Source organism: Bubalus kerabau, chromosome 10 (assembly GCF_029407905.1).
Source record: "Bubalus kerabau isolate K-KA32 ecotype Philippines breed swamp buffalo chromosome 10, PCC_UOA_SB_1v2, whole genome shotgun sequence".
Taxonomy (NCBI): domain Eukaryota; kingdom Metazoa; phylum Chordata; class Mammalia; order Artiodactyla; family Bovidae; genus Bubalus; species Bubalus kerabau.
The window spans coordinates 59,244,205-59,257,832 of NC_073633.1; the positions used below are offsets into that span (position 1 = coordinate 59,244,205).

General features: G+C 36.6%; 1 protein-coding gene and 1 long non-coding RNA gene across 12 annotated transcripts in view; one reads left to right on the forward strand and one right to left on the reverse strand.

Moving 5' to 3' along the window:
• RFX7 (regulatory factor X7) overlaps positions 1–13,628 on the forward strand; it is a 147,240-nt gene that overhangs the window by 122,120 nt on the left and 11,492 nt on the right. For all 11 annotated transcript variants that reach the window (XM_055537866.1, XM_055537862.1, XM_055537861.1 and 8 more), the window contains exons 6-7: positions 11,164–11,280; positions 12,566–12,650. In XM_055537866.1, the coding sequence (XP_055393841.1) occupies positions 11,164–11,280; positions 12,566–12,650 (202 nt within the window). The remainder of the gene's footprint in view (positions 1–11,163; positions 11,281–12,565; positions 12,651–13,628) is intronic.
• Positions 1–13,628, reverse strand: part of LOC129621428 (uncharacterized) — a 50,568-nt gene that overhangs the window by 31,249 nt on the left and 5,691 nt on the right. The gene's annotated exons all lie outside the window — the stretch shown is intronic.

Consider the following 13,628-nt stretch of genomic DNA (forward strand, 5'->3'; position numbering starts at 1 on the left):
CTGCTACTAAGGGTCTGACTTCAGTCAGCCTGATTTTAGGTGCTGAGATCCCCTTCTTTGGGGCCCTGATAGGTCTTGGTACATACTTAAGTAGTGGGAGTTATTAAAAAATATAATAGACCACTTGGACAAGTGCAAAAGTTTAAGGGCCAAACCAAGACCTAGGACAGGTTTGAACAATGAATTTCATCTCCTGTACTCCTTCAAGACTGTGGGTGGTGGTTTCATCTACTGCATAGAAACCATCACAACATCAAGCAAAATAAAGAAACAAAGGAATATGTTCCAAATAAAGCATAAGGTAAAACCTCAGCAAAAAAACCTTAATAAAATGGAGATAAGACACATTATAATTAAAATGTCAAAAGTTAAATACAAGGAGAAAATCTTTAAAGCAGCAAGAAAAAGCAACCAGTTACAAATAAGCAGACCCCCATAAGATTATCTGCAGATTTGTCAGCAGAAACTTTATAAGCCAGATGGGACTGGCACAATATATTCAAAATCCTGAAAGGGAAAAATCTCCAATAAAGAGTACTCTACTCAGCAGAGTTAAAGAGGGAAGTTCATGGTGATAAATGCCTACCTCAAGAAACAACAGCAGCCTCAAAAAACCTTTCTTTTCACCTCAAGAGACTAGTTAAAGAAGAACAAAGCCCAAAGTCAGTAGAAGGAAGGAAATAACAAAGAGCAGAAAAACTGTTAGCTAGAGTCACCAAGAGAAAAAGAGAGGAGTCAAATAAATGACATCAGAAATGAAGGGGAGATAGTACAACTGATACTGCAGAAATACAAAGGATCATAAGAGACTACTTTAGACAGTGACATGCCAACATATTGAACAATCTGGAAGAAATGGATAAATTCCTAGAAACATACAACCTACCAAGACTGAGATCATAAAGAAATAGAAAATTTGAACCAACTAATTACTAGTTAAGGAGATTGAATCAGTAATCAAAAACCTCCCAAATGTTCTACCAAACATTTAAAGAAGAATTACTACCTATCTTTCTCAAACTCTTTGAAAAAATAGAAGAAGTGGGTGGAAACTTCCAAACTCATTTCATGAAGCCAGAATTACCCTGATCCCAAAACCAGACAAGGATGCCGAAAGAAAAGAAAATTACAGACAATATTCCTGTTGAATATAGATGTAAAAATTCTCAGAAAATAGTAGCAAACTGAATTCAACAATATGTTAAAAGGATCATACAACATGATCAAGTGGGATTTATTCTAGAGATAAATGTTGCTGGGTCAACATTCACAAATCAATCAATGTGATACAACACAAAGTGAAGGATAAAAATCATATGGTTATCTCAGTAGCTACAGGAAAAGCATTTGACAGAAATCAACATTCATTTATGCTGAAAAAAACTCAATAAAGCAACTGTGAAGGAAATGTACTTCAACATAACAGAAGCCATATACATCAAGCCCACAACCAATGTCATACTCAAAAGCTGCCCACTCTTGCCACTTTTATTCACCACAGTACTGGGAGTCTTAGCCCTTGCAAGTAGGCAAGAACAAGAAATAAAAGGCATCCCTATTGGAAAGGAGAAAGTAACCTGTCAACGATTTGCAGGTGACATGATATTATATATAGAAAACCCTAAAGAGTCCAACAAAAAACAATTAGAACTAATAAATGAGTAATGTTGTGGGGTTCAAATGAATACACAAAAATCTTTTTCATTTCTACACACTATCAGGGCTTCCCTGGTAGTTTAGTGGTAAAGAATCTGTCAGCCAGTACAGGAGACACAGGTTTGATACATGATCTGGGAAGATCCCAAATGCCACAGAGCAACTAAGCCTGTGCGCCCCAACTATTGAACCTGTGCTCTAGAGCCTGGGAGCCACAACTACCGAAGCCCACATGCCCTAGAGCTTGTGCTCCACAACAGCAGAAGCCACTGCAGTGAGAAATCTGTGTACCACAGCTAGAGAGTAGCCCCCATTCACACAACTACAGAAAAACCAGTGCAGCAACAAAGACCCAGCACAGCCAAAAATAAATAAATAGAGTTATTGTATTTTTTTAAAAGCTGTCAGAAAGCAAAATTAAGAAAACAATCCCATTTACAGTTGTATCAAAAAAAAAAAAATTTAGGATTACATTTAACCACCAGTGTTCAGGACCTGTACACTGAAAAACTACAAGACATCAAGGAAAGTAATTGAAGAAAACACAAATAAATGGAGAGACAGTTTGTCCTCATGGGTTGGAAGAATTAATAGTGTTAAATGTCTGTACTAATCAAAGCAGTCCACAGATTAAATACAATCCAAATAAAAATTCCAATATCATTTTTCATAGAAACAGAACAAGGAATTCTAAAATTTGTGTGGGACCAAAAAAGACCTCAAGCAGCCAAAAAATCTTGAGAAAGAAGAACAAATCTTCAGGCATCATACCCCCTGATTTCAAACTCTATTTTGTAACAATATGGTGTTGGCATGAAAACATATAGTTGAATGAAGCTGAATAGAGAGGCCAGAAATAAACCCACACATATATAGTCAATTAACTTACAACAAAGAAGCCAAAATTATGCAGTGGGATAAGGACAGTCTCTTCAATAAATGGTGTTGGGGAAACTGGAGAGCTTCATGCAGAAGAATGAAACTGGGATTTTATACCACATGAAAAATTTCCTCAAACTGGATTGAAGGCTTGAACACAAGACCTAAAATCATGAACTCCTAGAAGAAAAGATAGGTAGCAAGACCCACTTCTTTTTTTTTTTCCAATGTATATATGTACCACATCTTTTAATTAATTAATTTTTTTATTGAAGGATAATTGCTTTACAGAATTTTGTTGTTTTCTGTCAGACCTCAATATGAATCAGCCATAGGTATACATATATCCCTTTCCTTTTGAACCTCCCTCCCATCTCCCTCCCCATCCCACCCCTCTGGATTGATACAGAGCCCCTGTTGAGTTTCCTAAGCCATACAGCAAATTCCCATTGGCTATCTATTTTACATATGGTCATGTAAGTTTCCATGTTACTCTATCCATACACCTCACCCTCTTCTCCTCTTTCCCCATGTCCATAAGTCTATTCTCTCTGTCTGTTTCTCCATTGCTGCTCTGTAGATAAATACTAGAGTACCATTTTTCTAGATTCCATATATATGCGTTAGAATATGTTATTTATCTTTCTCTTTCTGACTCACTTCACTCTGGATAATAGGTTCTACGTTCATCCACCTCATTAGAACTGAGTCAAATATGTTCCTTTTTATGGCTGAGTAATATTCCATTGTGTATATGTACCACGACTTCTTTATCCATTCATCTGTCAATGGACATCTAGACTGCTTCCATGTTCTAGCTATTGTAAATAGTGCTGCAGTGAACAATGGGTTACATGTGTCTTTTTCAATTTTGGCCTCCTCAGGGTATATGCCTGGGAATGGGATTGCTGGGTCATATGGTGGTTTTATTCCTAGTTTTAATCTTAAAGAATCTCCATACTGTCTTCCATAGTGGCTGTATCAATTTACATTCCAACCAACAGTGCAAGAGCTTTCCTTTTTCTCCATATCCTCTCCAGAATTTATTGTTTGTAGACTTTCTGATGATGGCCATTCCGACTGGTATGAGGTGATATCTCATTGTAGTTTTGATTTGCATTTCTCTAATAATGAGTGATGTTGAGCATCTTTTCGTGTGTTTGTTAGCCGTCTGTATGTCTTCTTTGGAGAAATGTCTGGGTCTTTTCCCCACTTTTTGATTGGGTTGTTTTTCTGGTATTGAGTTGTATGAGCTGCTTATATATTTTGGAAATTAATCCTTTGTCAATTGTTTCATTTGCTATTATTTTCTCCCATTCTGAGGGTGTCTTTTCACCTTGCTTATAGTTTCCTTTGCTGTGCAAAAGCTGTTAAGTTTAATCAGGTCTCACTTGTTAACTTTTGTTTTTCTTTCTGTTACTCTAGAAGGTGGGTCATAGAGGATCTTGCTTTGATTTATGTCATAGAGTGTTCTGCCTATGTTTTCCTCTAAGAGTTCTATAGTTTCTGGTCTTACATTTAGGTCTTTAATCCATTTTGAATTTATCTTTGTGTATGTGTTAGGAAGTGTTCTAATTTCATTCTTTTACATGTAGCTGTCTGGTTTTCCCAGCACCATTTATTGAAGAGGTTGTCTTTGCCCCATTGTATATTCTTGCTTCCTTTGTCAAAAATAAGGTACCCATAGGTGCATGGGTTTATTTCTGGGCTTTCTATCTTGTTCCATTGGTCTATATTTCCGTTTTTGTGCCAGTACCATACTGTCTTGATGACTGTAGCTTTGTAGTATAATCTGAAGTCAGGAAGGTTGATTCCTCCAGCTCCATTCTTCTTTCTTAAGACTGCTTTGGCTCTTCAGGGTTTTTTGTGTTTCCATATGAATTGTGAAATTTTTTGTTCTAGTTTTGTGAAAAATGCCATTGGTAATTTGATAGAGCTCACATTGAATCTGTAGATTGTATTTGGTAGTATAGTCATTTTCACAATATTGATTCTTCCTGCTCAGGAACATGGAATATCTCTCCATCTGTTCATGTCATCTTTGATTTCTTTCATCAGTGTCTTATAATTTTCTGTGTTCAGGTCTTTTGCCTCCTTAGGTAAGTTTATTCCTAGATATTTAATTCTTTTTGTTGCAATGGTGAATGGGATTGATTCCTTAATTTCTCTTTCTGATTTTTCATTGTTAGTATATAGAAATGCAAGTGATTTCTGTGTATCCTGAATCACTTGTGTGTACAAGTGATTTTTTTATCCTGCAACTTTGCTAAATTCACTGATTAGCTCTAGTAATTTTCTGATACTATCTTTAGGGTTTTCTATGTACAGTATCATGTCATCTTCAAACAGTGAGAGCTTTACTTCTTCTTTTCCAATCTGGATTTATTTCTTTTTCTTCTGTGACTGCTGTAGCTAGAACTTCCAGAACTATGTTGAATAATAGTGGTGAAAGTGGACACCCTTGTTTTGTTCCTGATCTTAGGGGGAATGCTTTCAGTTTTTCACCATTGAGAATAATGCTTGCTATAGGCTTATCATATACAGCCTTTACTATGTTGAGGTAGGTTCCTTCTCTGCCCATTTTTTTAAGAGTTTTAATCAAATGGGTGCTGAATTTTGTAAAAAGCTTTTTCTGCATCTACTGGGATTATCATATGGTTTTTAATCTTTCAATTTGTTAATATGGTGTGTCACATTGATTGATTTGCATATATTGAAGAATCCTTGCATTCCTGGAATAAACCCAACCTGGTAATGCATGGTGTATGAGCTTTTTGATGTGTTGCTGAATTCTATTTGCTAAAATTTTGTTGAGGATTTTTGCATCTATGTTCATCAGTGATATTGGCCTGTGGTTTTCTTTTATTGTGTTGTCTTTGTCTGGTTTTTGTGTCAGGGTGATGGAGGCCTTGTAGAATGAGTTTGAAAGTGTTCCTTCCTCTGCAATTTTTTGAAAGAGTTTTAGAAGGATAGGCTTTAGCTCTTCTCTAAATGATTGATAAAATTCTCCTGTGAAGCCATCTGGTCCTGAGCTTTTGTTTTTTGGGAGATTTTTGATCACAGCTTCAATTTGAGTGTTTGTAATTGGGTTGTTCATAATTTCTGTGTCTTCCTGGTTCAGTCTTAGAAGATTAAACTTTTCTAAGAATCAGTACATTTCTTCCGGGTTATACATTTTATTGCCATATAATTGTTCATAATAGTCTCTTATAATCCTTTGTATTTCTGCATTGTCTGTTGTAACCTCTCCTTTTTTATTTCTAATTTTGTTGAGTTGATTCTTCTCCCTTTTTTCCTTGATGAGTCTGGCTAAAGGTTTGTCAATTTTGTTTATCTTCTCAAAGAACCAGCTTTTAGTTTTATTAATCTTTACTATTGTTCCTTTCATTTCTTTTTCATTTATTTCTGTCAGATCTTTGATTTCCTTTTTAATACCTTCAGTAACCTGTTGGTTATTTAGAAATGTGTTGTTTAATCTCCACATGTTTGTGTTTCTCACAGGGGTTTTTTGTTGTTGTTGTAATTGATATCTAGTCTCATAATGTTGTGGTCAGAGAAGATGCTCGATATGATTTAAGTTTTCTTAAATTTACAGAGGTTTGATTTGTGTCCCAAAATGTATCCTGGAGAATGCACTTGAGAAGAAGATGTATTCTTCTGCATTTGGATAAGACCCACTTCTTGATGTGGGTCTTGGCGATGATTTTTTTTAATCTGACAGCAAAGATAGAATTTTTAAAAATCAAAGATAAACAAATAGAACTGCATTAAAACTATCAGCCAAATAAAAAGGCAACCTAGTGAGTTGCAAGTCATATATCTGTTAAAGGGTTAATATTCAAAGTGTATAAAAAATCATTCAACTCAACAAGAACAAAAATAATTTGATTTTTCAATTGGGTAGAAGATATAAATAGACATTTTCCAAAAGAGACATCAAGATGAACAAGAGGTATATGAAAAGATGCTCAGCATCACTAATCATCAGGGTAATGCAAATCAAAACCACAATGAACTATCACCTCACACCTGTCAGAGTGACTGTTATCAAAAAGACAACAAATTACAAGCATTGGTGAGGATGTCAAGAAAATTGAACCCTTGTGTGCTGTTGGAAGGAATATAAATTGGTGCAGTCACTATGAAAAACAGTATGGAGGGTCTTGAGAAATTGATCCAGCTATTCTGCTTCTGGCTGTATATCTGAAAAATGAAAACACTAACTTGAAAATATAGGCACTGCCATGTTCACTGCAGCACTGTTTATAAAAGCCAAGATATGGAAACAACCTAAGTGTCCATCAGTGAGTGAATGGATAAAGACATTGTGCATATACATAGCGGAATATTATTCAGCCTTAAGAAAGAATGAAAGCTTGGCATTTGCAGCAACATGGATGGACCTCAAGAGCATTATGCTAAGTGAAGTAAATCAGACAGAGGAAAGACAAATACAATGTGGATCTCGCATACATGTTGCAACTAAAAATTCTTTTTAAAAAAGCTAACAGAGATAATTTATTGTTGGTTGCGAAAAGGATGATCGTAAAGGCTGGGAAAGATGAGTGAAGTGGGTCCAAGGGTTTAAAAAAAAAAAGCATTTTGAAATCACGCATTAAGTCAGAAGTAGATGCCTTGAATTTGTAGGAGTCCATAACCCAATTAGAACTTTTGGTACACAAATTGAAAGCATGTTCTTATGAAGAAAAGCAGTTGGACTTTATACCATTTCATAAACATGTAATGGTATTTTCCTTTATTTTCTACATGATAATATACAGATTATCCTTTCATCAATCTTTTTATAGGTAGAAATGTGTCATTGCATTGAGACGGCTTAATTGCACTCTAGGGGCTATTGTCACCATCCTCATTAACTGGCATTTAGGCAGTAGTGGCTCAGCTGGTAAAGAATCCGCCTTCAGTGCAGGAGACATGGCTTCGATTCCTGGGTTGGGAAGATTCCCTGGAGAAGGGAAAGGCTACCTACTCCACTACTCTGGCCTGGAGAATTCTTTACAACCCCATAGACTGTATAGTCCATGGAATTCTCCAGGCCAGAATACTGAAGTGGATGGCTTTTCCCTTCTCCAGGGGATCTTCCCAACCCAAGGATTGAACTCAGGTCTCCCACATTGCTTTACCAGCTGAACCACAAGGGAAGCCTGAAAATATTGGAGTGGGTGGCCTATCCCTTCTCCAGAGGATCTTCCTGACCCAGGAATCAATCAGGGGTCTCCTGCATTGCAGGCAGATTCTTTACCAACTGAGCTATCAGGGAAACTTGGGGTGGAATTAAATGAAGTAACATGTACGAAGCAGTCCAAAAATGTCTAAGTATTGTTATGTATCCTATGACTGTATTTTGCCACAAGTATTTTATGATTTTCATTTATATTTTTGTACCTTTAAACAATGTTTACTGTTAGCTTACATAGTTTATTTGTAAATGGTATGAATAAACTTTAAAGATAGACTTGCTGCTGAAGATTTTGAGTGACATGTTGGCCATATTAAATGTTAAGCTTAATTTCAAAGTCTGTAAAGCATACTTCAAAAAAAAAAAAAAACAGTAAAACAAAAAGAGAAATCTGATTTCAAGAATGGCAGTAGACTGTTAGTTATCCTGTGAATAGGACATTCTCTGTGCCTTCCCTTTTTTTTTAGTCCTGAATAAATATAATCTGATGCTGAGTTAGGTGTTAATTGATACCATATCTTGCTTGATCAAACTGCAGTTAAAGTTATGAAGCAGGAAAACAAGATATAAACTAACCAAGATCTTGACATGGCCTGGAATGACCTATGGTGTGTTATATAGTCCTGGTTTCAAAATTGTGAATAAGTAGGATAGCCTGTAAATGGCTCAGACAGCAAAGAATCTGCCTGTGATGCAGGAGATCCAGGTTTGATCCCTAGGTCGGGGGGAACCCCTGGAGAAGGGAATGGCTACCCAGCCCAGGATTCTTGCTGGGAGAATGCCATGGACAGAGGAGCCGATAAATACTTGATTATTGATATATTAAAGAGTCATTGAATATCTGGAACTTCTCAGTAGGGAAGAGCCTGTAATAATGAAATTCTTTTTCTTTGGTAATTAGAACCACTGAAGATTGGTTAGACCACCTCACAATCTAGGGCTCTGTCTCTCAAGCAAAGTGCTCAGATACCCATTTGAGGATAGCCGTTTCCATACCTGGCAGGAAGGTGAACTATACAACCTTCTGAACTCATTTCACAAAGAAATTGATGACCTGTTCAGGTGTTGTTATTGCTACTTTCAAACTGAGGCACTGTGTTTTCTCTTAGACGTGTAAGATTTCAAAGTGTAGAGTGTTGAGTCATAAGTAGTTTTATTCCCAACATTGCCTTCTGTTTGATTCAGGAGGTATAATTTGAGCTGTTTATATGTCTCCAAAGTACGTTTTACATTTATCTGCTAAAGAATATTTTAAAGGTAAGTTCATTGTTTTAAAAATTTATTCTCCTGATGAATTCCTGTCTTTTAGTGGCATAAATAAGAGTCAAAAACCAGATGAAACTGGATGTTCACATTCTAAAATCATACTCAGGATTAGTTCAATTTGACAAGCAAATTTTGCATCGGTCATCCTGACACTTAGTTTTGCCAACCTTCTGCCTACCCCTTCTGCCAAAGTAAAGAACTTTAGTGTACTAATACAGTGAAAAAAAAAAAATCAAAACCTCAGTCACAAAAGGAGGATAGAATGGATATTATATCTCTCATTAGACTCATTGCTTTCTCTTTATATGATTTCAGGTTTTTTAGGCCCACCTGCCAGTGCTGTTATAGGAGCCAGTAGGCACTGTTTTCTTTCTTTGCTTCATTTGCACATTGCTTCAATGTGTTTCTTTAAGGTTTCTTGTCATTTTAAATATGACATACTTACTAAGTCATATTTAAAGTCATATCAAGTTATATGTCATATTAAGGTTTAATGTGATTCTTCAGTCTTGTTCCTTGTTCTAAGAATACAGTGGTGAACCAAATAAACATGGTCACTGCCCTGGCTGCACTTACAGTCTAATGGAGGAGACAAACAACAAATAAATTAGCTGTTACATAATTGGAAGCTAGGAGAATAAAAGATACAAAGTACACAGATAAGGAAGGTGGTGAGGGCATGGCAGGAGAGCGTTGCTTTGGATAGGGAAGACAGAATCATACCAGTATGGAACTTGAAGGGTAAGAAAATATTCGAGGTAGAGGAAACAAGTATCATGGCCCTAAGTTGTAAAAGAGCTCATTCACATTTTCTTTCTGTGCTCGTTTAAATCATAAAGATGACTGATTTAACTTGCTAGTGAAATGGTTATGATTTGATGCAGTTCATTTATTTAAATTGTCAGTTCTGCAGAAGATCATTGCTTCACTTTGCACTTTAAACCTTGGCCCCTGAACCGCTGGGAGTATCACATTTAGTCTCAGCTTAAATATGATGTGTCTAATATTCCTTATAGAGGGAATTCGCAGTACATATCAGCTCCTTTCTCTTCTCCCTGCTCTGCAGCATTGTTGAGAATTCATCTGCTAGGCACCTCCACTCCTTCCCCCAGCCCCACCCACAACAGGAGTGTGCGGTGCTTGGTGCTGCAACAGGGAGGGTACAATCAAGAAAAACACCAGTCTTCAGACCTACCCATCCTCTCTGTTGAGGCTCCCATCCTTCTCCTGAGTGTCTACCAAATTGACTTCCAAGTTCAGATCACTTCAAAGATGTTGCCAGCATACTCAACCATCCACTACAAGAACTCAAGTCCCAGTTACCACTATATGCTGCCCATTCTAGTGGATTTTCTTGTTTATCCTAAGCCTCTCTCCTTGGATCTTTACCACATGACTTCTTCATCAAGAAGCTATATTGGTTGATTCTGAAATGGGGAGTGAACAGGGAGATTTGACTGAGTTATTTTGCAATTCCTCTGACTTCCTCTTTGGTATGCCTCAGGTAGTGGTTCTCCCAAAGGCCAAGAGGAAATAGCCTTTTCCTGCTGCTGAACTGGTGAAGGAGGAATTAGTCTTCTACCTAGGACTGGCAGCTGTAGAGAAAGACAGAGTACCTGATTCTAGTAGTAGTTAAGACTTGGCTTGTTTCCCTGGTCCCACTTGAAGTTACTGCCTTATTAATTTTTCTTGGCATTAATAGGGGTGGTAGGGATGAGAACACTGTGCCTTCATTTTTTTCCCTTACTGGTAAAATGAGAATGTTGGTATAGATGATCCCTAAGGTTCCTTTAGTCATAATATATCATGTTTGTAATCTAAACCATGTAGTAGTCTTGTCTGTGTCTGACACCCATAATGTTTACATTGGAAATTATTCCAGTATATGAGCTTGAGACATATGTGGAAACATAGAGCCCAACTGGTTGAGTGTTAGTTTCTGCTGTTAAAAGCAGTAATACTGTATGCCCTGAGGATGAAACAAACTAAGCCTGAGTTAGTCTTTAAAGAAGGATGAGCATGTATCAATGAAAATTGTAGTGAATGACTTGAAGATGTGTTTCTTCACTTTGTCATAAGGGTCAGATTTTACTGAAATGACACTGTGCTAATGTGATTGTGAGTTCTGTTGCTCTCTAAATTGATCCCTCCTTCTCTTGTAGGAGCTATTGTGACAATCTTGGTTACCATCCATTAAGTGCTGCTGACTTCGGGAAGATTATGAAAAATGTCTTTCCAAACATGAAGGCACGTCGTCTGGGCACAAGAGGCAAATCTAAATATCCTTTACCAGTTTGATTTTCAGTGATCTCTTAAAGTTCTCACTTATTACTGAACATCTGCTGTAGTAGTTCAACTAGCAACTATATTTAGAAATAAATTTAAATCAACAAATATAAACAACTCAAAAGTACTTAGAATAATTGTAAATGTTATTCTCCCAGCTATTTATCACACTGAAAGAGAAATAACAAATGGTGGTTATTAAGATTGTGATAGATCTCACCTTACTTTGTCACTATAATGTGTCCTTAATGGTTTGATCTTCTTTTCCTTAGTAATGAGGATTATCAAGGTATACCATAGGACAGCACTTGAAAATTATATCAGTAAAAGTGGAAAAAGATGTTAGCTTATCATCTTTCCTTCCTCTACCTTAGAAACATAGGGCTCTCCCTGGTGATATATACAACGTTCAAAAAATTTTCTTGTGGAACTTGGCCTGCAGGATTAGTGTTATCTTTAAACTGTTTTTCATCCAGTCATCTAAAGGCTATTTTAAAATTAAACCAGGGCATAGAAAAGGCCCCATAGGAGCAAACAGAAGTAAGGAAATTAAAATTAAGACTTTATTATAAAGTTCTTCCTACCCTTGGAAGAAGATCGTCACATGGAGGGTTAGAAATCCTATTAGAAATACATCATTTCTCTCTGCTTAGCTGTTGGCCTCTTTCAAATCATGAAAATTCTTCTGTGGAGGAGATGAGAAGGGGAAGGGGAGAGGCTGCTTTTCTAAAACGACTCCAGGCAGGTGTTCTTTAACTACTAGTTGCACGACCTAGTCTTGTTTCCTGAGTGCAAACAAAAATGTCTTGGTGTGTCATTGGCATGTTACAGGTGATAATCCTGTGTGTTTCAGTGGAAAAAGAGAAGTGAAAAGGTTAAAGCCCTTGTGACACTCTTAAGAGTTGTTTTTGTCCCTGTGCCCTGGCTAGAGTTTCCCTTCTCTCTGCCAGGTTTCCATCTGGATATTCCTTTCCTTCTGACCTGTTTGTTACTGGTGGCTGGCACAGCTTATTAGGAACATTTATTCATAAAATTTATACCAGATGAGAATCATTTTGTTTCCTTTAAGATGGTAATATTCTATAAGAACTGTTGCAGTTTCAAAAGAGTAAAGGTGTCCTGAGTTTCTAATATTAAAGTCTCTGCCTAAAGAACTCAGAAAGTAGATGATGTCTCAGGCCAATTTTATTCTCATTTCATATATGGTTGCTTTCCAAGTGCTAACTATATAAACAGTTCATTTAATGTAGAGTACTTTAGACCTTGACCATTTATTACATATTGCTACAGTGGACTAAGAAAAAAAGCTTTTGTTCATATGCCAACACTGCCCAATCTTGATTTTCACAAAACTGGAGATGGGGTAAGAATTTCTGCCTTTTATTTTTAATAAGTAAAATTGTACGTTATTATCAACATCGAAATGCATACTGCATAGTCTCATTTGGATAAACAAACAACAGTCATGTGTTTGGACTGTTTGGTCCATGGAATTCTCCAGGCCAGAATACTAGAGTGGGTAAGCTGTTCCCTTCTCCAGGGTATCTTCTCAACCCTGGAATTGAACCCAGGTCTCCTACACTGCAGGTGGACTCTTTACCAGCTAAGCCACCAGGGAATCCCAAGTAAAAATTGTACCTTATTTTTTTTTTTTTTTTTTTTTTTTAATTTTTTTTTTAAATTTTATTTTATTTTTAAACTTAACATAACTGTATTAGATTTGCCAAATATCAAAATGAATCCGCCACAGGTATACATGTGTTCCCCATCCTGAACCCTCCTCCCTCCTCCCTCCCCATTCCATCCCTCTGGGTCGTCCCAGTGCACCAGCCCCAAGCATCCAGTATCGTGCATCGAACCTGGACTGGCAACTCATTTCATACATGATATTTTACATGTTTCAATGTTTGCATACTACATAGTCTCATTTGGATTAAACCAGGGACCAGGAACTGCGCCTTTTATTAAATAAATGAGCCAAAAACTCAATAATGGCTGGACACTGTTAGCGTACATTACTTATTTCACATGGCTCTTGAAATTAAGGGGAAAAAAGATGGATCTAAAGTTGCTGATTTATAGATATATTCATGGTATATATCATCAAATGGAATATTTGAGCTACAGAGTAATGTGTATAGAATGAATATTTTCAGAAGAGAAAATATAGTTCATGGCATAGTTTGTTTTCTTGATGTTAGAAAAGGCTTTTAGAAAAATTCAGATCTGTTATTCTTCATGTATGTTTAACAACATATGTTTAGATGTTATATTCACAATGCTGCTGATGGCTATGCACCAGTAGGTACAGGCATAGGACTCATATTTGCAAGGATCTACT